The sequence below is a fragment of the Danio rerio genome, chromosome 22 (genome assembly GCF_049306965.1).
Source record: "Danio rerio strain Tuebingen ecotype United States chromosome 22, GRCz12tu, whole genome shotgun sequence".
NCBI classification, from domain to species: domain Eukaryota; kingdom Metazoa; phylum Chordata; class Actinopteri; order Cypriniformes; family Danionidae; genus Danio; species Danio rerio.
The window spans coordinates 19468370-19495426 of NC_133197.1; the positions used below are offsets into that span (position 1 = coordinate 19468370).

The 27057-nt window shown below is 35.8% G+C and overlaps 1 protein-coding gene and 1 long non-coding RNA gene across 6 annotated transcripts in view; one reads left to right on the forward strand and one right to left on the reverse strand.

Annotated features, from left to right (window-relative positions):
* The window catches only part of LOC137488922 (uncharacterized), a 43526-nt gene extending 27846 nt beyond the window's left edge, over positions 1-15680 (reverse strand). For 2 of the 4 annotated variants that reach the window (XR_012398140.1, XR_012398139.1), the window contains exons 1-2: positions 15404-15575; positions 15211-15307 (exon numbers count right to left, since the gene is read on the reverse strand). This is a non-coding gene — a long non-coding RNA (uncharacterized lncRNA). Of the gene's footprint in view, positions 1-14895; positions 15028-15210; positions 15308-15403 lie in introns of all 4 variants that reach the window. The other 2 variants (XR_012398138.1, XR_011008217.2) reach the window with 2 other exon arrangements.
* rgmd (RGM domain family, member D) lies at positions 8311-23978 on the forward strand. Of its 2 annotated transcripts, XM_021469302.3 has the most exons (5): positions 8311-8418; positions 16195-16232; positions 17880-18028; positions 20319-20830; positions 22614-23978. In XM_021469302.3, exons 1-5 carry the CDS (start codon positions 8368-8370, stop codon positions 23301-23303), a joined length of 1440 nt encoding a protein of 479 aa, XP_021324977.2. In that variant the 5' UTR covers positions 8311-8367; the 3' UTR covers positions 23304-23978.
* Positions 23979-27057: the final 3079 nt, after the last annotated feature.

Here is a 27057-nt window from a genome sequence, read left to right on the forward strand (position 1 = left end):
CATTCAAATAATGTATTGAAATAAGATGGAGCTGAAATGGGGCAGCACGGTGGCAGAGTGGGTAACACAATTGCCTCACAGCAAGAAGGTCGTTGGTTCGAGCCCAGCTGGGTCAGTTTGCTGAGTCAGCATTTCTATCTGGAGTTTGCATGTTCTCCTCGCGTTGGCGTGGTTTCCTCAGGGTGCTCCGCTTTCCGCCACAAGCTCAAAAACATGTGGGATAGGTGAATTTTATAGGCTAAACTGTCGGTAGTGTATGAGTGTCTATGGATGTTTCCCAGTGATGAGTTACAGCTGGAAGTACATCCGCTGACATATGCTGGATAAGTTGGTGGTTCATTCTGCTGTGGCGACCCTAGATTAATAAAGGTACTAAGCCAAAAATAAAATAAATCAATGAATGGAGCTGAAATGCTGTTTGTGTAATCTCTCGCTGATTTCCCGAGCTCTCAAGTTCCTTCTTTCCTGCCCTCAAACCAGTCGACCCCCCAACAGACCCCTCCGACAACCCCCTTTGAAAAATGATGATGTCACCACTGCTCTGTTTGCCCTAATTTCTGCACTTCCATTGTTTTTAAATATTCACAGGTGCTGTTAAGTCCTTTTTCCCAGCCTTCTCGGAATCCTGACACATCTGCTTCAGTTTGGACTGTCCCTTTTGTGTATTTGGTAATGTGCATTTGTGTTTTTTCACAAAGTTAGAGACATAAGTAAGACACTAATGTCTTTGACCCTTGCTTTATACCTTTACAGAGAACACAGTGCAGCTAAACTCAGCTTGAGCATTTAGAAGTAAAATACATATTGTAGACAGACAGACAGACAGACAGACAGATAGATAATAGATAGACAGATAGATAGACAGACAGACAGATAGATAGATAGATAGATAGATAGATAGATAGATAGATAGATAGATAGATAGATAGATAGATAGATAGATAGATAGATAGATAGATAGATAGATAGATAGATAGATAGATAGATAGATAGATAGATAGATAGATAGTTAGACAACTGACAGAAAGACAGACAGACAGACCAATATTAAGTTAGATGATATACATAATGACAAAGAGGCAGATGACAGAGGAATGGATGAACAGTTACATATTATTGTACAAATTTGAGACGGACAGACAGACAGACAGACAGACAGACAGACAGACAGACAGACAGACAGACAGACAGACAGACAGACAGACAGACAGACAGACAGACAGACAGACAGACAGACAGACAGACAGACAGACAGACAGACAGACAGACAGACAGACAGATAGATAGATAGATAGATAGATAGATAGATAGATAGATAGATAGATAGATAGATAGATAGATAGATAGTTAGACAACTGACAGAAAGACAGACAGACAGACCAATATTAAGTTAGATGATATACATAATGACAAAGAGGCAGATGACAGAGGAATGGATGAACAGTTACATATTATTGTACAAATTTGAGACGGACAGACAGACAGACAGACAGACAGACAGACAGACAGACAGACAGACAGACAGACAGACAGACAGACAGACAGACAGACAGACAGACAGACAGACAGACAGACAGACAGACAGATAGATAGATAGATAGATAGATAGATAGATAGATAGATAGATAGATAGATAGATAGATAGATAGATAGATAGATATTAAGTTAGACAACTGACAGAAAGACAGACAGATCAATATTAGGTTAGATGATATACAGAATGACAAAGAGGCAGATGACAGAGGAATGGATGAACAGTTATATATTAAGTTAGATGACAGTCAGATGGACGGAGAGACCGACCAAAGGATCAGATAAAAAGACAGAAATACAGATATTAAGTTAAATGACAGGCAGCCAGAAAGACAGACATACATATATTAAGTTAGACAGCAGACAGTAAGACAAACAGACAGAAAAATACAAAGTTAGACAACAGACAGACAGACTGACATACAAATATTACAGTTTTTCACTTCGGTGCATTTCTCACAACACTATTTACGTTTGCACAACAGTTAATGCATTTCTCAAAACAATTATGTGTGGCACATCATAGTAGCAGTTTCTCATTCCTTCCAACAAATTGCAGATGCTTTTGGACATTCATCAATTGCTTTCAAAAACTCTCTGCTGGTTAATAACATTATCAGTTGCTTGTGTCATGTTAGTCAAAATTAACTAAACGTGTGAATGCTGAATAGTCATTCCATATAAAACTAATAGTCCTCTTTTCATTACTTGAGTCATTACATACAAAAATGTTGAACTAGTTGTCAAGCATATTTTAATAAAAAAAAGTAATCGTTTTTTCCTGAAAATGTCTTCTAAATTGAACAGTTTAATGAATTACTTACAGACCCATCTATGTTGTAGGTTCAGTTCTAATATGTACTGCAATATTGTTTACAGTTGTGCACAGCTCTACCCAAAGGGAGTTTATGTTTGTTTTTAAATAAGGGTGTATTTATTATTTTGCACAATGTGAATAAATTAGAATTGCAATGAGCAAATGTCTTCTAGGGTGAGGCAGTGGCGCCGTAGGTAGTGCTGTCGCCTCACAGCAAGAACGTTGCTGGGTCGCTGGTTTGAATCTCGGCTCAGTTGGCGTTTCTGTGTGGAGTTTGCATGTTCTCCCTGCTTTCGCGTGGGTTTCCTCCGCGTGCTCCGGTTTCCCCCACAGTCCAAAGACATGTGGTACAGGTGAATTGGGTTGGCTAAATTGTCTGTAGTGTATGAGTGTTTGTGTGGATGATTCCCAGAGATGGGTTGCAGCTGGAAGGACATCCGCTGTGTAAAAACTTGCTGGATAAGTTGGCGGTTCATTCCGCTGTGGCGACCCCGGATTAATAAAGGGACTAAGCCGACAAGAAAATGAATGAAATGTCTTCTACTCAGATACCTCACTAAATGCAGTGATGTCTAACTTTACTGTGGTTTTCAAATGGCTGTGCAAATAGTATATAGTGCTGTCTTGAGCATTTTCAGCAAGTGTCACCAAAATCTGACTTTTTTGGACTGGAAAAAACTTAGAGAGTAAACTCTTATAATAAAAACATGACAAAGCCATTTGACTATCTTGTTCATAAACAATGTTGTCAGGACTTTTCATCTTGATGACACTGACACTTTCATTGACATGAATACTTGCTTTTGAGGAATGAGCTATCCATTTTGAGCAAGTGACACACTTTTGCAGGTTATCGACTAGGTTTTGCAGTTTGTACTAATTGTACAAATTTGAGAAATGCATTACCTGTTGTGCAAATGTAAATAGTGTTGTGAGAAATGCATCAAACCGACGGAGAACAACTGTATGTTAGACAACAGACAGAGAGAAAGACAGACAGACAGACAGACAGACCGATATTAAGTTAGATGACAGAAAGACGAATGGACGGACAAACAGACAGACAGAGAGTGGATAGATAGATAGACAGACAGACAGACAAATTGATTAGATAGATAGATAGATAGATAGATAGATAGATAGATAGATAGATAGATAGATAGATAGATAGATAGATAGATAGATAGATAGATAGATAGATAGATAGATAGATAGATAGATAGATAGTTAGATAGATAGATAGATAGATAGATAGATAGACAGACAGATAGTTAGATAGACAGACAGTTAAATATTAGACAACAGACAGACAGACATATTTAGTTAGACACTAAGTTATAACAGATGGACGGATGAATAAACAAACACACATATGACAGACAGACAGACAGACAGACATATAGATAGATAGATAGATAGATAGATAGATAGATAGATAGATAGATAGATAGATAGATAGATAGATAGATAGATAGATAGATAGATAGATAGATAGATAGATAGATAAGATAGACAACAGACAGACATATTTAGTTAGATAAATATGACAGATAATATGACAGAAATGACAGAAAACACACATATGACTGACAGACAGACAGACAGACAGACAGACAGACAGACAGACAGACAGACAGACAGATAGATAGATAGATAGATAGATAGATAGATAGACAGATAGACAGATAGACAGACAGTTAAATATTAGACAACAGACAGACAGACATATTTAGTTAGACACTAAGTTATAACAGATGGACGGATGAATAAACAAACACACATATGACAGACAGACAGACAGACAGACATATAGATAGATAGATAGATAGATAGATAAGATAGACAACAGACAGACATATTTAGTTAGATAAATATGACAGATAATATGACAGAAATGACAGAAAACACACATATGACTGACAGACAGACAGACAGACAGACAGACAGACAGACAGACAGACAGACAGACAGACAGACAGACAGACAGACAGACAGACAGACAGACAGACAGACAGACAGACAGACAGACAGATAGATAGATAGATAGATAGATAGATAGATAGATAGATAGATAGATAGATAGATAGATAGATAGATAGATAGATAGATAGATACATAGATAGACAGATAGACAGATAGACAGACAGTTAAATATTAGACAACAGACAGACAGACATATTTAGTTAGATAACAGATGGACGGATGAATAAACAAACACACATATGACAGACAGACAGACAGACAGACAGACAGACAGACAGACAGATAGATAAGATAGATAGACAGACAGACAGACAGACAGACAGACAGACAGACAGACAGACAGACAGACAGACAGACAGACAGATAGATAGATAGATAGATAGATAGATAGATAGATAGATAGATAGATAGATAGATAGATAGATAGATAGATAGATAGATAGATAGATAAGATAGATAAGATAGACAACAGACAGACATATTTAGTTAGATAAATATGACAGATAATATGACAGAAATGACAGAAAACACACATGACTGACTGACAGACAGACAGACAGACATACATACAGACAGACAGACAGTCAGACAGACAGACAGACAGACAGATAGATAGATAGATAGATAGATAGATAGATAGATAGATAGATAGATAGATAGATAGATAGATAGATAGATAGATAGATAGATAGATAGATAGATAGATAGATAGATAGATAGACAGATAGATAGATAAGATAAGATAGGCAGACAGTTAAATATTAGACAACAGACAGACATATTTAGTCAGATAACAGATGGACGGATGACTAAACAAACACACATATGACAGACAGACAGAAAGACAGACAGGGAAACAAAAGGTAAAAAAAGCTAGGTAAACAAACAGTGGAACAAACAGACATAATTAATCAATTCAAATTGCATTCAGTTCTGAATTGTTCATCTTTAACACACTTTAAAGTGCACAACTCATTAAGGGGGTGGGGGGGGCTGTGTTACAAGCCTGAAGAGTCATATAAGACCTTAACTAGGATTGTTATGAACGCCTTGCTCTGCAGCTGTGCACAAAGCAGAAAGAACGTGAGACAGATTTCCAGGCACATCGTGGGACGAAGCGCATTGCTGTACTGTAACAATAGCAATTTTGTTCTCCATAAAAAAAGCCATGCCCACACCCGCCCCGGCCCCTCAAGGTCCAGCCTACACCTGCTGCATGCAGTGAGGGTGAGGAACAGCTGGCGGGACGATGGGCGTGAATGTGTGCCAGTGCATAATTTTGCACTGATGTATGTGCATGTGTTACGCTTTTACATGCAGGTTTATCTGTTATTGCACATAGGAGACTGGCATGAAGCGCTCGCTGTCGCCACAGAGGCTTTGGTTGGATGGATTCTTCTCATACAGATAGATACGGAAAAAATGTGAAGCGAGCGAGAGATTATGTGGCACCGAGTGGCTTCACCATCCACCAGCATCGCAAATCCAACGGTGCCACAAAGCTGCAGTTTAGGCCCCTTGTGTTTGAAGAAATGTTTGTCATGTCGCTGTAACATGCATCGAATTTAGTCATTGGATTGATCAATGGACAAGAATGCTCATGTCTGTTTGTGTGTGCAGGAACATGTGCAGGAGAGCGAGGATTACTCGTTGGAATAGCAATGGATCAACATAAAGACAACACAAGCTTGATTTGTAATCACTGCCATTTGAATGAATGGCCAGAGCAGCTGTCTATTTGAACAGCTGCTTGTGCACAAGAAAAATATTTTACTGCAAACAGAAAAGAATCTGCACGCTCAAAGAGCTTAAGTGATCTAGTTTTACTTTTGTTGTGCTTTAAAGCATGTTTTGTTGTATCATATTCAATAAAGTGGAAATTTGGAACCGATTCAAAAACACTTTTTCAGTTGATACATCAGATCGTCACCTTGGAATTATAAGGTTCTATCTGCTTTCTGAATGATTCTGAGATATTGAGCTTTTGCATTTCATTTAGCAAACAGTATGTGTGTAACATTTGTTTTTAAATAAAAAGTCTTAAAATTTAAACAACTTATAAAAAATCCCATAATGTAAATAAGCTGTCATTTAATAAGATCAGAATGTCAAGATAAGAATGTAATTTAATAAGAACGTCAATAACTCAATTTTGACAAAAATGTCAGATAGAACCTTATAATTCTAAGGTGACGAAGAGTTATTTGGAGTACATTTTTGTCCAGACACATGCAAATACAACTAAAATCAAATTCAAAGCAAGTATGCCATGATTTAAATATTTGAAGAAAAGAATAATTTCTAATAAAATAAAAATGTAATTGGACAGTTTTTTTTTTTTTTGGAAATTGAGATGTTTATATCATATGAAAATTAAATAAATAAAAACTGCATTGATGCATGGCTTCTTGATTGATGGCTGAAACACAACTATTTGAAAATCTGGAATGTAAGGGGTTAAAACATTACAAATATTGAGAAAACTGCTTAAAATTAAGATCTTAGCCAAGCAAATTACTTTGACTGAAGAAATTGAGTTTTACATTTCTACGCTATCTCACAGCGATTCATTATTTTTTTTATTTAGTGGATAATTTGTATAAAATCCTACAATGTCACATTTTAGTACGATTTGCTTATCCCCCAATTGGGTTTAGGGGTGGGGTTGGCTGCCACGTTTCCTTTTGTAATTCGTACGAATTTGTACGATTGGTATGAACAAGCTGCTAAACTAACAAAACAAAAAATAGTTACATTTCCACGTGAGATCCGGCTGATATATATATATATATATATATATATATATATATATATATATATATATATATATATATATATATTTATTTATTTATTTATTTATTTATTTATTTATTTTTTTTTTTTTTACAAAATGTCTTCATGGAACATACTTTACTATTATGGAACATGGACTTAATATTGTAGTGCATTTTAAGAAGCATGAATAAAATTCAGATTGTTGTGTTGGTGGTGTTTTTTCATGACAGCACATTTTCAAACCTCATGTTAATCTGGCCAATGACATTGAAAATTCTGTGAATTATCTATTTTAGTCCTTTTGTTTGTTGACTTTGTACAGTAAAGTTCTATCTATTAATATTGGTTAATTTAACTGTCAATGCAATGACAACTACAAAAACATTAAACTTGAGGTGATGGTAATTAGGTAATAACATATCAATGATGCAAATAATAACACATTAATGCAATCAAAAGTCATTGTTTTATTAAAGCTAATAAGTCTTTTTTTTTGCTATATATTTAACTTAATATGTTAATTTGTCTATTTCTGACTGTTGATTTTAACCCATTAACTAATGTGTACTAATGAGACTTTCTTGTAAAGTGTTACCTATCTATCTATCTATCTATCTATCTATCTATCTATCTATCTATCTATCTATCTATCTATCTATCTATCTATCTATCTATCTATCTATCTATCTATCTATCTATCTATCTATCTATCATAAAATGGTTAACACATGATAACATAAAGATTACATATATATAAACAAAAATGTAATCCCAAAATGTATTCGCGCACGTAAGCAACACTTTTAATACATTAATTACTTAGCATCTAAAACAATGACAATCATTTTAAGGTGTGACCAGATACTTTTCAGAGTTGCTATGCATTTGCTGTAGCTCTCCGGCCTTTACTACTACACACCGCACCTTGTGGATGACCATTGTATAATATGGGACTGCAGCCAAAGTCGACATATGTTGTCAAATCCTCTGAATGTGTATAATTGTGTATGTGTGCGTGCATGCTAGTGTGTTCTGCATTTTTTCGTCTTTTTTTCCCTGCCCGCCCTTCCCCGATATGTAGGAATTAGCGAACACTGCTTAACTACAAACCAATCCTAATCAAAGTGCCGATTCTTTAAAAAGACAGCTGTTGTCATGTGCTTTAATTCACAGCTATCTCCCTTTGTCAAGCAAAGCTGGACACAGTTGTCTGGTGGAGGCAGCAAGGGAACACGCTTTAACAGACTTCTCTCAGTGAAATGCTCTTTTACACCTTCATGCCACATGCCCATCAGTCACAAAAATCAGAGGTAAGTTCCATTTCATCTTTCTGCCGTTCGCTTTGGGACGAGGAATGCCATTACTCATGTCATTTGATACTCACTGACCCTTAAAGTGAACCCTTGGTTGTTAAAACTACTACAGTAAAGCTGCTTTGCCTAGTGCAGCTTTGTGATGTGAGTCTTAAACCCAACTCTTCGGTTTTTGGAGAAATCTGACAGAATTTTACTTTAGAAGATACAAGGGGGATCTTTGTCACAAGCTTTGAAGTTTATGCAATATTTAAAACTGCTCAATACAGCATAAAAAAAACATCTTAGAAAAGTGTTGTTCCTTGTGATCTGAGTATGTCCTCAGGATATCAGTTTTAATATGTTATCCAATTCATTGTGCTGTTCAAAAATCTGTAGAAGATAAACAAAGTAAAGATGAACAAACAATGGGTGGAAAGAAGTAGCATGATGTTATATGATAGCTTTATGTGTATAACAGATGTAGTGGTTGTGAGTGATTTGTTCTTCAGTGCCATCTTTTAACATAACTCATTACTGTTCATTAAACTGGACAGATTTAGTTTATTAATATATCTAATTTATTCAATAATTTGGTTGCAGTGGTAAAAACACTGTAAATACAAGATGTCTCCTATATAGCTCATATCTCACTTTGGCAACTGTCATACATGATGCCTTGTTCACATTTTCTATTATCAAGGTAATAACTAAGAACTAAAAAAAAAAAAAAAAAAAAAAAAGTATGTTTGTGTGAACAATTGAAATTGGTATCACATGTAATTGGCATATTATGGAATTTAACTGTCAAATAAGTGAGACTACTTTTGGTTCAATGGCTTCTCATAAAACTTTGTAACTTAGAATGAAGAATATTTTTTTGAAATTCCTAAAGCTTTTTACACCATAAAAAAACATTTTATGATGAGGATAGATTCCACAGATTTCAAAGGTTTAGTTAAACATTTTTAGGAATCTTTGAACAGTATTTCGAAACTGTAAATACACTTTATCTGCTACAAAGACCATTGTGTCCATTTGTAAAAACAAAGGTTCCAAAAGTTTTTGTTGTTGTTGTTGTTTGCTTTAATGAATAATGCTATAAAAACCATTCTGGGATCCAGAAAAAAAAATTCAGTAAAGAGATCTTAATACAACATTATACCATGTGTTCTAAAGTAAATATACATTTTATGTATTAAATGTTTAATATACATTTAATATACATTTTTTATATATATATTAATACATTTATAAAATTTTAAGATACTTTTTCTACTATAATAAAATCTTGTGCAACATAACCATTTGGTGCAACAGAACATTTATAGAACCATCGATGCCAATATAAAAAATATGTATTTTAAAAGAGTATGCATAAATGTTCTTTGTAAAACTATTAATCCAAATAAAGAAACTTTATTTTTGAGAGTAAAGCTTAAAAAAAAGAAAGTCATGCAATTAAAAAAATATACAAATAAATAACTATTGGGGGAATAACACATGTATATTTTGTAAGATCCATGTCAAAGAAAAGCAGTTTGTTCATTGTCATACTTTGTGACTGGGGGAGTGGAAAAGCTGCCTTCCAATGAGATGACGATGATAGTGGTGAAAAACTTCAGCACTTTAGGCAAAAATCATCAGCAGAGGCCAGAATTCTCGAAAGATGAATAGTAAGCTCTGGGTGATATGAGCTTTGTTGCACTGAATGTATTGTGTTCCCATGGCTTGAGCTCGGGGCTGGACTTGGAGGTCTGGGAGCAGGAGTCGCATTTGATTCTACGGATTTATTTGGTCATAGAATGCTCCCACAGCTGAGAGGTTTGAAATGAGAGCCTGAGCAGGTGTTGTTGTGGGAGGGAGAGGGAGCAAGAGAACTTTAGGAGTTTTCATTGCTTCTCTCTTGCATTCTTCCCTTCTCACATCAGTTATTTTGTCACGTACTTCAGCAAAAATGTTTGAAAATTCTATACTCACCTCTTAACTGAAACTGCAACATAGCTATACTATAAATTGGAGAGTATATATATATATATATATATATATATATATATATATATATATATATATATATATATATATATATATATATATATATATAAAATCATTGCTACTTTATGTGTTTGTTTTAGGCCACAGAGTCTGACAATGGAAACAAAATTTGTACATTCACTCTTAAAGATTTCCATTTAGCTAGAAATCATTTTAATAGCTGACTTGTTGTGCTCAAGCTAGGCTGTACTAGATCCAGCTTTCTGACCTTATAGTATAAGGAACTGTAACCATTCATTTTTCTGTGGAACACACACAAGTCATGTTGTTTTGGACTTAGTTCTGAATTATTTATATGGACAAAAACATTTCTCCAAATATATTCTTTAAAAAAATATATATAATAAGGTTCCATTTTTTGTTACAATGTCAAAACATAAAGGTTACCAAGATGGGTTTTGCTGCCTTATATATTAAAGAACATATATGTTCCCAAGGACCCTTCTATAAAAAAACTATTTTTAGCAATGGAAATGAATAAACAGAATGAAGGTTCTTTATTGATCCATAGATTAAATTAAAGAATGTTTTGGTTCCGCAAAGAATCCTTCAGTGAACAATCTATGAATTTTCCATCATAAAGAAGAGAAGTTTATTCATAAACTAATTTCTAGAGGGCTGCTTAAGGATTGCTATGAGGATATGCTGCTGATGAAATTAGTCTATGGTTCTGATTTGGTTTAGTCCATTTACTTACGTCTCATGTTTTGAACTGTGGGAGGAAACCAGAGAACCTGGGGAAAACCCACGCAAGCAGGGGAGAACATAAACTCCGCACAGAAATGCCAACTGGCCAAGTAAAAGGCCAAACCAGAAACATTCTTGCTGTAAGGCAACAGTGCAAGCCACTGGGCCGCCGTGCTGCCCTATAGAAGAAAAAAAGAGGAGGAGAGGGGGTGGAAGGGGGGATTGTTCAAGACAGAGATGACTAAGGTAAGATGCTTTGGTTATTCATAATAAGTTATAAATTGTCTGATTGGTAAATCTTACGTAAGCTAATGCGGGGCCAGCCGTGTTAATCATAAGCACGTGATCCTCTCAAAATTAGTTCATAAATAAACTTAACCAAATAATTAGAGTATCTTACCTTAGCCATATTCATCTTGAAGAATCTTCTTTTCTACCTTTACTCCTCCCCTTTCCTTGACAGGGCAGCATGGAGGCTCAGTGGTTAGCACCGTTGCCTCACAGCAAGAATGTAACTGGTTCAAGTCTTTGCCTGGCCAAGTTGACATTTCTGTGCAGAGTTTACATGTTCTCCCCATGTTTGCGTGGGTTTTCCTTGGGCTCTCAGGCTTCTTCCCACAGGCCAAAAACGTGTAACCAAGGCGTAGCAGAAATTTTAAAAGTGGAGGGGGCAGCTGAATCATACAATTATTAATCACTTGTTTCTAAATGGTCTGTCCCTAAAAGTGAGGGGGACGTTGCTACGCCCCTGCATCTAACATAAGTAATTGACTAAACCAAATCAACCCAATAGACAAGCAATTAATAAGCAAAATTTTCTTAGTTATTCATAATTTGCATTCACTATTACCATGCAGGAGAGTTTTCGAGATGTACCTGAGCTCAAACTCCCCTCTCACCCTGCAAACAGGAGGGAGCCCCAGGCTCGAGGATCTCATGAGCTCAGGGCTCTCTCCCGGGACAATATGCCAAGCATGCTTTATAATCATCAGCTAAGTGTGAACTCTTGAAACTTTAGTTTAACTATCTTTTAAGAGATGAAAAATATATATATATTTTTGCAATTAATGCCATAAGAAAGGGTTTCCCAAAGAACTATACAGTGAACAGCTAAAGTAAAAGAAAAAAATGTCCAATAGCAATGTTAAAGGTTCTTCATGGAATCGTTTTTAAGACGTAATGGTAAGACTTTAATTTCAGCAAATGTTCTCCATAGAACTATAAATGCCAGTATAAACCTCTTTTTACCCCCACAAGAGACCTTACAACCTATAGCGTCAACAACTCTTGACACATATAGGCTACATATCACACCACACCTACTTGAAAGCTGCTTGAACTTACACCAAAACTTGTTTGAGTTAGATAAAGTATCTCAAACTGAGTCACCTTGAAATGTTTAATGCTGTATATGCGGCTGTTGATAGGAAACCTAAAGTTCAACAACAAAGTCTCTTTGCTTCACCTATTGTCAGGTATAGATGGGAGCAGCTCAACGTTGATCCTACAGATCGCCTTTGCTTAAGCTTAGTCCTTCTTAGAGTAGAGATCTAAGGCTTCTCCTCATTCTGCCTTTGTTTACTTCCTCTGTCTTTCTTCACCACACTGAGAAGACCCCATGACCCCGAATCTAAGGTTACTTGTGTGTTTATCTTTTTAAAAAGGACTGAGCTTGACACTATGTCAACAGCATCTCTTGAATAGAAGGAAGCAGCTCGAAGGAAGAGTAAAGAAAAAAGTATTTTGTGTTTGCATTCGAATTACCTGAATGAAAAAGACACTGTTAGCGCCAAAAATTAGGTGCAAACAATAAATATTTTCAGTCTATCAAATGTGCGAAGGCCAACAATGCCAGATCACAGAAAAGCAACTACTTTTTTTCAATGCTATTAAATGTACTTCAAGTGCAATCATTACAAATTAATACATAACAACTCTCAGGGGGAAAGCAATCCACTTAGGGCCCACAAAGACCTTCTCTTTACGTACCCCCTAGAGTTCAGTTGGGCATCAATCAAGGCAGTTAAGTGGGATCCTTGAGCAGAGATGGTATCAGTGGCAGCCTCTTACAGGCACACACTTCTGTCCCTGTTATCTATGGTAATTGCTCTGAGTCTCTGTCACCAGTGAAGCAAACCTCTCATCCCTGACTCAAATGGACTACAGAGAAGTTTAATTTTAGCTACGTAGTGTGGATAAACATTTTATGTCATAGTTGCACCATTTAGGCCACTAGATATTACATGACAAGTGTTTCACAACTGCTGGAAAAGAAATTTAAAAACTAAATTATCATTCATTAATATGTTGAGGCACCTTCCAAGGCTGTGTGTACAATCAATTCTAAACGAGGTACGTAAGGCTGCATTTAATTTTTTTAAGGGAACGATACGGGGTGGTATGACGCCGTTCCTTTTGGCGCTTACCGGCTGACCGATTACCTCCGGGTGGAGGGCTTTCCCGCCGCAACCAGTTTGTCCAGTTAGCTCGTCATGTATGATGGCGGACTTAAGAAGCAGAAAGGATTTGACCGCAACATCAACAACGACCAGGTTAGAGTCCGGGGAAGAGCAGTTCCAGAAATCAGGTCAAACAAAAACAAAATACAAAAAATAGACTGTACGCCCAATTAATCATTCAGTCATTTAGTCGGTCGACAGCGGCCTCTGGTGGGTTCATATGAGAACAGCGCGAACGGCACTCACGAAACGCATTTGAGATGCAAAAAAGCACACACAGTGGCCTCTCGCGGATTCACGAAAACAAATACTGCAAAAATACGTATGTCCTGGATGTATTTTCGCGGTCTCCAAAAACGTCTGTGGAACTACGTTGTTAGAATGAGCCTGGGTTGATTTGAATTTTTGTTTCTTTTTTAAATATTTCCCATATTATATTTAACAGAGCAAGGAAATTTATGCTGCATGTCTGATAATGTTTTTTTCTTCTGGAGAAAGTCTTAAGACTTATTTGTTTTATTGTGGCTAAAATACAAGCAGTCATTAATTTTTTAAACACCATTTTAAGGACAAAATTTTTAGCCCCTTTAAGCTAACTTTTTTTCGATAGTCCACAGAACAAACCATCGTTATACAATAACTTGCCTAATAACCCTAACCTGCCTAGTTAACCTAATCAACCTAGTTAGGCCTTTAAAAGTCACTTTAAGCTGCATAGAAGTGTCTTGAAAAATATCTAGTAAAATATTATTTACTGTCATCATGGCAAAGACAAAACAAATCAGTTATTAGAGATGAGTTATTAAAACTATAATGTTTAGAAATGTGTTGAAGAAATCTACTCTCTGTTGAACAGAAATAGGGGGAAAGAATAAACAGGGGTTCTAATAATTCAGGGGGGCTAATAATTCTGACTTCAACTATATATATATATATATATATATATATATATATATATATATATATATATATATATATATATATATATATATATATATATATATATATATATATATATAGTTGAAGTCAGAATTATTAGCCCAGAATTATTATAATATATATATATATATATATATATATATATATATATATATATATATATATATATATATATATATATATATATATATATATATATATATATATATATATATGCCTTAGATTTAGGTAACAATAACAATAGGTGGAAATCCACTGGGCAAGACCCATCACTGGCCCAATGTTCCAGTGCCCTCCATACCAAACGTGATGGACCTAATAACAAAAACAAGCAGTGTGGTGTAGAGCTGAGCACCTTAATGAGGACCATATGGAGCTGCCCAGACATACAGTCAGTGGAAACCCAATGCCTCTTCCTCTTTTTCTTCCTTCTCCTACTCTCCTTCTGTCACTTCCCAACTTTTCTGTCTTTCACTCCAACATCCACCTTTGAATTTATGGCATGAATAAAAGTTCAGCCGATTGTTTTCTTAAAGCAGAAGGGTATCTTTTTTGCCATTATAAAAGTTACCCAGCTTAATGTGCAGACACAGCCTTAAGTTTGTAAGTTAAGTTCATTCCCTCAAGGAGCGTTAAAAACAGTTTGGTTGAGTTATGAAAATATCCTTACCAGTCTGACAACAGCAGCTTAACCAATGGTGTGAATCTGGGGCGTCACCTAGAAGTTTGTTCAACCAATAACAGATGAGGGGAGTCTTTGGGGAAACCTATTTGAAAACAATCATTATTTAGTTTCAGTTTTTTTTTTTTTTTTGGTCTCATAGTTGGTGTAATGGTTAATCTTGTTTTACTTCACTGCTTACCTTACACAAAGTAGGAGTTCTGGGCTTTTAGTGAATAACCTTCGTCTCCTCTTCTCAATACTTCATCTCACTCTCTGTCAAAAAGCATAGTCTCTTTATTTCTCTAGTTTCTCCTACTCTCAAATGGAGACTCTCCGTCCCCTCTCACTGGCCTGGCATTCAGTCCTGCTATGAAGCGGATGGCTAATTTTACCAGACTGACCTCATTCCACTATTGTATAAGAACAAGTGAGTCAGTGTCAGGAGAAATGTACTGGCTTATCCCTTCTTTTCCGTTCCTTTATTTTCTCTTTCTCATTTTTCTTGCTTTCTTTCTTTCTTTTTTTTTTTTACCTGATTCATCTCTGTAATTGACTCGCTCCCTTCTTGTTTTGGCCAGAGGAATATGTATATTCGCTGGGTCATGCAATGTAATATGCTCACAAATGTGGGGGAAAGAAAGAACCCTTTCTCCGCCCATCAGCCTTGTCAAGTCGTCTACTGGCATGCGGTGCTTGTAAGGGGCTCACTGATCCATCCACCTGAGTGAATGAGGTATTTGCTTTAGTGGCCAGATTCTGAATGATGCCTCTGTAGTATCAATACCACTATGGGCTGAGACAGAAATCACTTTATGTTTTCCGCCGACTCTCCAGAAGTAGTATTTAGGTAATCACTGTTACCACGTTAATGCACATGTTGTTATTGGTCAGACTTCAAGTCGTAAATCAACCTGTGATAACACGAGTTATTATATGTGCAATTAACTAATATATCAAAATTAATGTACACATTTTGTGTTTACTTTAAAGGAAACTGTTTCAATGGATCCTCAAATTAATTTTAAAAGGTAAGCGATTTTTGTTCATTTTCCATAATCTCAAAGCAACCCCATATCTCGAAGCACTAACTGAACTGCAAACACAATAAAACCAGCTCAAAGTAGTTCAACAAACCATGATATTAGATTGAAGAAAGTAGGATTTGCATGCTTAAGCCCATCATAAAACTCAACCCTCCAGGCAAGGCTGAGTTATTTTCATTTCTACAGCTTTCCTCTACTTATTACACAGATCAGAATAGGCTTTGTAGACTTTCAGCTGTCTAAAAGTGATGCACTTGATAGATGACAGTGGTTTGTTCCCATGCTTGTTTTAACATGTTTATTTTTTAATAGTAAATGTATTAATCTAGGGCCATATATACTTGCAAAATAAAAGAAAGTTTCACAAACAAAAAATAAAGTATTGAGAAAAATAAATAAATAAATAAATAAATAAATAAATAAATAAATCTTGAAAAAAATCACATTTATCATCTGTTAACGAGAAAATATGTTTAGCAAATATATATATATATATATATATATATATATATATATATATATATATATATATATATATATATATATATTTTAATTGCATATATTTTAGGCAAATATTTATTTCTTTTGCACTGGTTGATTTTTATTTGCATCTTTTTTGTTTGCTAATTAAATTTTTATTTCTCAAAACTTATTTTTTCCTTTGCAGTTCTTTATTTTAGTTATTAAAATAATTTTTTTATTTCTCAAAAATAAAAAATAAATAAAGGGGCGAAGCAGTGGCGCAGTAGGTAGTGTTGTTGCCTCACAGCAAGAAGGTCGCTGGTTCGAACCTCGGCTCAGTTGGCGTTTATGTGTGGAGTCTGCATGTTCTCCCTAAGTTCGCGTGGGTTTCCTCCGGGTGCTCCGGTTTCCCCCACAGTCCAAAGTAATGCGGTACAGGTGAACCGGGTAGGCTAAATTGTTCGTAGTGTATGAGTGTGTGTGTGTGCATGTGTGTGTGGATGTTTCCCAGAGATATGTTGCGGCTGGAAGGGCATCCGCTGCGTAACAATGTGCTGGATAAGTTGGCGGTTCATTCCGCTGCGGCGGCCGACAAAAAAATTAATAAATTAATTAATTAAAAAATGAAGATTTGCATATATTTATTTATTTATTTATTTCTGCTTAATACTTTATTTTTTGTTTGCAAATCTTTATTTTATTTTTTTCAAGTATATGGCCCTAGATTGACTCAATACTCAGGTGTCCAAAGTAAATACCTGCAATAAGAAAAGAAAAAGTATTAAATCACCAAGGTTTAAAAATAAAACTTATAGCAGGCATGTCAACCATTAACAATAGATTATATGTTAAAAATTATCAAAAGATACTAATGTAACCACACAAAAAAAGTATATATATATATATATATATATATATATATATATATATATATATATATATATATATATATATATATATATATATATATATATATATATTTATTTATTTATTTATTTTTGCAAACTTTTGTGCTACTTAACTCGTGTAAAGACGTGACTGAGCACTTGTCAACGTTCATGGAAAGGGCTGGCGGCTGGAAGCTCCTCCCCCGCGATGCTTTTCATCACTTTTCCTTTGAATGACAGTGGCTGGGGAAGGGACTAAAAAAAGTTGTGTGATTTCTCGCAGCCTCAACGCAGATGAGCAGCAGTTGGAGAACTGCAATCAAACTGAATGGATTGGCATGGGGAGAAGCGGCACTCTCAACCTGGCTAAGCGGCAGCTTTGGAACTGGTTTTATCTTGTAGTGGTTTCTATGTGCCTGTTACTCCGACCAGGTAAATAGTTTTCCTCTCTTTTGACTCGTATTGATCGATTTATGCACGCACACATTGCGGGTTGAGCAGTGCGGGGAAACATTACACTTTTGTTTGGAGGGAATTTCTTTGATTAGAGTTTTAAAATTGTGTTAAAAGTTAAAACACACTATTTACGGCACGTATATATCCGTGCTTATAATCGCACCGCCCGTTTAATACGCATTTAGTTCCCTGTAGGCCAGAGTTGTCCTGCTAACGCGCTAGCAAATCAGCGCAGTGTTTGTGAAACAAATTAAAACTGATACATGTATTCAACTGAGAAGTCAATTGTATACTTACCTTCTGAAAAAAAAGTTTTTAATGTAACAAGCACAGATTATTATTTCAAGCGTCTGTTTAGTTCAGTCACTTAACGTTAGTTTATCAGGTTGGCAAAACTTTCGCTAAGCTGGCTAGCTTCTCGCTGCACCGTTGTTTGAAGTTGTTTACGTCGAAAGTTAGTGACTACGAGAAAGAACACAGCGTGACTTGGTGTGGTGGATAAATGCAAGATATTTTTGAGCACCAGTGAGCAAATATGGCATATTTTTGTTTTACATTACTTGCACGTTTTAACTGCCTACGCCTCTGCTGCGAAAAGCACGCGCAGTGTGTTTATTTTGTGCCGCGAGACGAAGTTTTTCAACATTCGCGAGTGTTAATGAAACACAAGCCTTAATTTTATGTAGCTAGAAAGGACCAAACTGTTTGATCTAAGTATTATTTACTGTGTTTTTATTAACTAAATAATTTTAGTCTACAAAACATGCATAATGGATATTTACTATGTTATAATCGTACACTAACATGTAACTGAGTTAAATAATTTTCAGTTGCAATCTATCATGTATAAACAAATCCTCACGTGGTATTGTTTGTAAGACCAACAAATTCACTTACACTCAACTTAAATGTACTTAAATTTTTATGTTAAATCTACATAAATTTGTTAAAAGTGTTAAGCTAACTTAACCTATATGTGTTGGGACAACATTATTGAATTATGTGGAACCCTGCATTTTTACAGCATATGTCAGCTAGGCATGGGACGATAACCGCTTTCAAGGTATACCACGGTTTGGAAAAGTCAAGGTTTTAAAACCGCCAAAATATTCCAAAAAAATTTATTTACTTTTTTGTAGCTTTTTAGGACAACATTATCTCCGGCAGAAATAAATATATCTAAAGATGCTGTTTTAAACTGTAAAGAAATCTGTATTTTTAAAACAAATGAAGACATATGAATTCAATAATTCATATAAATTATTCAGCCTGACATGTTTACTGTTAAAAAAATATTATACATTTTTTCAAAAATTTAAATATATTGTTTTTTTTAAGTGATTTCTTTTGTTTTTTTTACCCAGACATTTAAAAAGAATATATATTAGAGCAGTAATCACAATACAGTGATACTTTTATCCAAGGTTATCATACCGTCAGAATATTACACTGGCCTAATGTCAGCATGCTAAATGCATATTGACAACAAATATTATAGCAGGTTTTCACCATCAAAACTGATAGTTCAGAAGAAAACGATATATGTGGATACTCTACATCTCACACATTTGCATATTTAAAAAATGTTAAACTGATGTAATTAAAGGTTTAATTATGTGGGTGATGATTAATGTCAAAGATAAATCAGTGTGTTACTTATATAATATTAACATAATCAGTGTATTGAATAGGTAATTTACCAGTGAATGCTGCTGCTTCTTATTGTGCTGTACTCTCAACCATTATCCAAAAACTACCCTGAAGTAATGTAAATGTTGGTTGAAAGGTGTGGAAACTTTGTAGAATACAAATACCACGTCTAAGGCCATATTTCACATATGCTACCCAAATTCCATCACATTTGTTATTATTGGGCTTGTACTCAAAGCACGTAAAAGTCATCATATGAAATGAAGCAGTTACTATTTTCACGCCTTTGTTACCCCATAGCCATAAAACAACTTAATTAAAAGGGATCCAGATAAGGAATGTTTTCATGGTTTGGAATAGCAATCGCCAGCCTGTAGTTATCTTTACAGATGCTGACTTGAGTGCAACCAATGAATGTGTCACATTGACAAAATACAGCAGTTGTGTAGCTGTTAAGAGGTTTAGCGCGTAGATCAATAACTAGAAACCATCTAAGGCTAAGAACTTTAATTATGAATGCCTCCATCGCCAGCCAACCATCAAATAGTGATTCTCTGAGTTTAAAAGGCATCTCATTAATGCCTAATTCTCACACATTCTTCTTAATTCTCAACAGTGTGCTGCCAAGCATGTCGGATTCAGCGCTGTAATGCGGAGTACGTGGCCTCATTCTCACCCTCCGGTGGCTTGCAAGAGGAGGTGCATCCAGATGTGGACTACTGCATCGCTCTGAGGGCCTACTCCTTGTGTACGCGGCGTACAGCTCGTGCTTGTAGAGGGGACTTGGTGTACCATTCTGCAGTTTTCCGCATTAAAGAGCTCTTTGCACAGCACAACTGCTCCAGCGACGGCCCAACGTCATCGGCCAAAGCACCCAGCACTTCCAAGCCAACAGTGGTGGACGTTTGCAACTATGAAAGCAGGGTGCTCGCATCAGGCCCGGCGGCCCAACAGAAAAAGTATGGACATTGTGGATTATTCGGTGATCCTCACTTGCGGACTTTTCGGGATGAGTTTCAGACATGTAGGGTTGAGGGAGCCTGGCCGCTCATCCACAACAGATACCTTTCAGTTCAAGTCACAAACGTACCAGTGGTTGAAGGCTCCAGTGCTACTGCAACCAACAAGGTTAGTCGTGTATATCGTCCTGTTAACATTGGTGTAAGTTTGTCCTGTTTAAACTCACCTCACACTAATGATTTTCTGAGGATGGGTAACAAATGTTTACATTTACGCACAATGTCGATTTTTTTTTTTCCCCTTCAAAACATAATAGAAGATACTTTAAGAAGAAATTCATGTATTTTTGTCCATAAAATGAATGTCATCAACTGAACCTTTTTAATTTTCATTCTCAGAATGAAAATGCAGACCTTTTTCTTAACAAAAATATCTACTTTGCATGATCCACAGACTGTTACACGCATTGTTAGGAAGTGATTTTTTGTTTGATTTGATCAGGAACTTGTGACAAATCAGGGGAAAGAGTTGGCTAAAACTGTCTTGTGTCCTCCTAGTATGGTCCAAAGAAAGCGATCAAACTAAAAACATGAGAGGGCCAGAGTCAGCCTAAACAATGATGTCATAAGGGGACTTTTTTTTTTATCGGTTCTATTAAGAGATTTGGATTTAGCCTGTTGGGCTCTAGTGACAATGCAGGGTCAAAAGACTTACAGAATCCCCCAGCTGTTTCACAATGAGTGAGGAGGCAATAAAAAATAAATGATTCATTCTCTAGTTATGGCCAATACCTGTAAGGTGATCATCACACATGAAGAATAAAGGTAGTAATGGAGTAAGAATCAAATATGCATATAGAGTCAAGCCCGAAATTATTAATCCCAATGGAGTATATAGATACACGCTCAAAACTTGTAATTTTAATATATCTTTAAGGGGCAGCACAGACCTTTTAATTAGTCAAGAGGTTTCTTTTGATTTACAATTTGCCCATAAAAGAGCTTACGATATGCTACTAAAATTAGATGCAATTAATGATTATGCATTGACCATAAATGTGGTGGCTAAATAAGAATTTTATAGTCAAAAGTGTACAAAATGAAAAAAAAAAAAAAAAGTCTTAGAATGTGGTTTAGATGCTGGTAGCTGTCCATTTTTGTTTTTCTCTGTTCTTCTACTGCCACCATGTGGTGACATCTGTTAATATTATTATTATTATTCTGGGTTATCTCTTTGAGTAATCTTCTAGCCTTACTCGTATCATATTAAGTTACAGCTTTAATTAATATTATATTAAATATTAATTAATATTATATCAAAAATATATTTTCATTTTAATATCAGAAGCTATAAAAATAAGCTTCTATATATTTATATTTGTTTTAGTTCATATTTACCTATTAGTATTTACCTATTAGTTTGCCTATTATATTTAGCAATTAGTTGTTTCACTTGGATAAATAATAAATAATATTATCTACATAAATGGATAAAAAGTGTAAGACAATCACAGCCAGTTTGTGCATTCATGACAGTTAAAAGATTAATATTAAAAATATTGTGATGCGGAATTCTGGACCAATTAGTTTTATAGTTTTGGGTGCAATGTTAAATTTGTGAATAAAACATAAAAAAAAAAAAACTTAGACTTGTTATTATATATTTAATATTTGCATTATATTTGAAGTTAAAGTACTAAACTTAAAATGTTTATAAAAATGATAATGAAAGGAAGTAAAACAAAGATAAAATACACTATAATAGTAAATAAACAACAGCAAAACATCTCTAACCTGGTCAGGACACGTTCAAACACAGTTTTTAAAGCAAAATATCAGTCTGCACAAAAGCACAATGTTGAAACAATCCTCTAGTCAATTGAAAGCAATTTCTAGTATTGATTTTTAGTGTGTGCTATTACTCACCGCTTCCCGTTTGATCCCCCCTTTAGATAACCGTCATCTTCAAGTCCTACCATGACTGCACCGAGCAGAAGGTGTACCAGGCCACCACAGAGGACCTGCCGTCAGCGTTCCAGGACGGCACGCGAAGCGGGGGGAAAGGAGAGAGCTTGTGGATTGTGGAGGGTAGTGGAGGTTTGGGCATACGGCAAGTTAAGATCCACGCCCGCTATCTGGGCACCTCCATCATCGTGAGGCAAGTCGGGCGGTACCTGACGTTTGCCATCCGCATGCCTGAGGACTTAGCAGAGGAGAACGGCGGCCTGCAGTTGTGCCTTCACGGCTGCCCGCGCAGTGAGGTCATCAAAGCCCATGTGCTCAACCGGCAGCAGAGTTTGCGTCCACCCCGACTCATGGGGGGCTGGTACGGAGAGGACGATGGCGGAGAGGTGAAATCGGGCCTCTCTTCGCACATAGACATGCTAGAACGTGCCACCACAAAGTGTCGAGAGATGCTCCAGGTGGAGGACGTTTATTTCCAATCGTGCGTCTTTGATCTTCTCACGACAGGTGATCCGGAGTTCTCCATGGCAGCGTATGGCGCCCTGGAAGACCTTAAGGCACTTCCACCAAGCACTCTTAAACAAAGTTCACCCAGGACTCCACGTGTTTCTAATAGGGGAACAATAGTTACACCTTCGGTTTTCACAGCTCTGGTTCTTCTGCTGTTGTTGAACTGAAGGAGATGGTCTAGACACCAGCTTGACGATGGCAACAGGAAAAACAATCAAACTGACTTTGAACTGTCAAGGGATGGATCCGAACGGACTCGCTTTCTGTTAAACACGCAATGTTTTACGCCACAAAATGGATAATGGCACTTCAAGCTTTTCTGAATGTGAAATCTGCATGAGATGAAGGCAGCTAACCTGCATATCTTTTTAAATGATCGCATATAAAGAGTGGAGACTGTTGACGCAGATGTGACACCATTGGATGAAATCATTGTAAAAGACACGTAGCATGTCCTGTGATGCACATCTTACAGAATCACCCACATACAAATATATATGTCATCTACATGGGATCCAACAACTACATAAAAAGCTACCTATGCATATATTTTTGGTTCTGGTTCCATACATCTAAAGCTACAGTCACGGTAGAAAACAACCTCTTCAAGCTGCTTATCGACAGAAAACAAAACAAATTCTTTATATAATAATATATTGAGAGAGTGTATATATGTGTTTTATATGTGTACATTCACCTGTGTATAGATGATGATGTTTTAAATGTGACATTTTGAAGCCGTTTCATCTAGTTAGATATTTTTGTAGTTTGTATAAAACATAACTAATATGTGCTGTATGGTGTAATCTGTTATTTCCCATATTAAAAATGAGTTGTTACTATTTCTTGGATTTATTCCCCACAGACACTTTTAACTCCATTTAGGCATTTTTATATAGTATTTTGGCCTCGCTGCATGTAAAATTGCATGCTGTATATACTAAGTACTACATCTGGTTTGCAGCTTAGTTTATGATTGTGAAAAAAAAAGTATGTTTTATATATAAAGTATGCATTAGGGTTGCACGGTTTACCGGTACTATGGTAGTATCGTGTTACTATGTTCAATTCAATTCAGCTTTATAGCGCTTTTACAATGTAGATTGTGTCAAAGCAGCTTCACATAAATGGTCATAGTAACTGGAACAATGTAGTTCAGGTTTTAGTGTTTAAGTTCAGTTCAGTTTAGCTCAGTTCAGTGTGATTTAAAATCATTAATGAGAGTTCAAACACTGAAGAGCAAATTCATCGATGCGTAGCTCTACCAATCCTGAACCATGCGAGCCAGTGGCGACAGCGGAGAGGGAAAAAAAAACTTCACCTGATGGGAGTGAAGAAAAAAAACCTTGAGAGAACCAGACTCAGTTGGGCACGACCATTTTAATTTCTCCGCTGGCCAAAAGTCTTGTGCAGAGCTTCAATCACCGCAGTGAAGGCTGGAAGATGGCCTCAGCGAAGACTCGTCTGTCCCTGGAGCGTAGCTGGAATCAGACACATGTTCTAGAACAGCTGCGAGAGAAACATTAAATCATTTAATAAACAACTCGGATAAACTTTACTATAAGCTCAGAAAGAACACAATATACTGGCTGTAAAGTATTTGTACATCATTGGAAATGGCTAATCGACTAATTTGCCTAGTTTAAATAATCTACACTTTTTATTCTAGTAATATCATTTTTAAGCAATATTGTCTGTTTTAATTCCTTTTTTCTGTCATTTATTTTCCATTTTCTGTATATTTTACTAATTTAATGATGATGTTAATATATTACATTCATTATGCATATCGAAAATGCTTTGGCAATACTTTACAACATGTCATGCCTATAAAGCAACTTAAGAGAGCAGCCTTAACCTGTCAGTGTGTGCACATGGCTCCTAAGTAGCATAAAAGTAAGAAAAATAGTGGATTTCTTTTATTTCAACAGCCTTTTTAAAATAACTATAACCCACTGAACATAAACAGTGTCATAATAAATAAAAATCACACTTTTTGGTTTTAAAGATGTGTTTCAATCAGACTACCACAGCAAGTATATTTCAAGCCTGTGGGAAGCACTGCTATGGCTCCAAAATACTGGCGGTGCCACTGTAGTTTGTAAATGGTATTTTCATTAATGTGCTAAATACGTTATGTTGCATGTGGAAAAGTCACTAAAAGTAGAGCCAGCGAAGCAGTGGCGCAGTAGGTAGTGCTGTCGCCTCACAGCTGGTTCGAACCTTGGCTCAGTTGGCATTTCTGTGAGGAGTTAGCATGTTCTACCTGCATCCGCGTGGGTTTCCTTCGGGTGCTCCGGTTTCACAGTCCAGGACGGGGTACAGGTGATTTGGGTAGGCTAAATTGTCCATAGTGTATGTGTGGATGTTTCCCAGAGATGGTTTGCAGCTGAAAGGGCATCAGCTGCGTAAAAACGTGCTGGATAAGTTAGCAGTTCATTCCGCTGTACTGACCCCAGATTAATAAAGGGACTAAGCCGACAAGAAAATGAATGAATGAATGAATGAATGAATAGTCTGTGGAGCCCTTTAAGGTTGCAAAACTTATATGATAGCCTATTGCAATTTTTCTGACATTTCAGTTCATTTCTGTTCCTGTCAATATGACGTAGTAGCTACATCAACGGCATCAATCTCTTAAAAAGAATAACTCACAAAGTGAAATTTTAAATTACTTTGGATTTCTGCAAACATTGAAACTATTTCTGACCACTTCATATAGCATATTTTGTTGTAAAAAATGCTCTTTTTGTAACAAAATTTGTTCGGTATAATTTGTATATTTATTTTAATGTATTTTTTGTTGGTCAGTTATCTACAAAACATTTTAGGTGAAGTGATGTGCAAACTAATAAGGGAATTATGAAATCAATTCAAGTAAGCTAAACATCACAACTAGTTCCTTTTTTTGGTAGTAACTCAATATAGTAATGCATTATTTTCTAAAGCAACTTTCCCCAACACTATTGTAAGGGATTGTATACATACAAGCTGAAGTCAGAATTATTCAGCAGAGTCTGGATGCAAACATGATGCAGTCTCAGACCGATGCAACCTCGACCGCACATGCGCATTTAAACACATGTATTCTCGTGCACGCGCAGAGTGCGTCGGGTCAAAGACGGTTTAGAAACTAAAGGTACGACAGACAAAATAAATACCTATGTATCTAAACAAATAATTATGTCACGAGGTAGACTGTGAACTCCTATTATAAAAAGATTCAGGTCGCGGCCAGGATTTTATTTAAAATAATAGCTGATAGGCATTTGTAATATTGTCTTAATAACTTTATTTCACACATCTAAAATGTGTTTATATTGGCAAAATGCATGACATGGTAATGTAATGCACTATTAAATAAAACATTTCCTAAATGATGTTAAACAGAGCAAGGAAATTTTCACAGTATGTCTGATAATATTTTTTCTTCTGGAGAAAGTCTTATTTGTTTTATTTTTGCCGGAATAAAAGCAGTTACATTTTTTTAAAAAACTATTTTAAGGTCAAAATTATTAGCCCCTTTAATCTACATTTTTCGATAGTCTACAGAACAAACCATCTTTAATAATATGCCTAATTATCCTAACCTGCCACCTTTAAATGTCACTTTAAGCTGTATAGAAGTGTCTTGAAAAATATCTAGTAAAAATATTTACTGTCATCATGGCAAAAATAAAATAAATCAGTTATTAGAAATAACAGAAACAACAGAAATTGTCAACTGTACTTAAGAATCTTACAAGAAGAAAGTAATCATTCTGGTCCTTTTCAGCTACTGTTTCATAAATACTAGCATGGATTTAGACACTGTATACTCTGCTCAATTACTGTTTATCACTATATATTAACTTGCAAGTCAAGTTTAAAATACTGTACTGTAAACTTTGTATAATAAGCATATTCATCACAGGCCATATA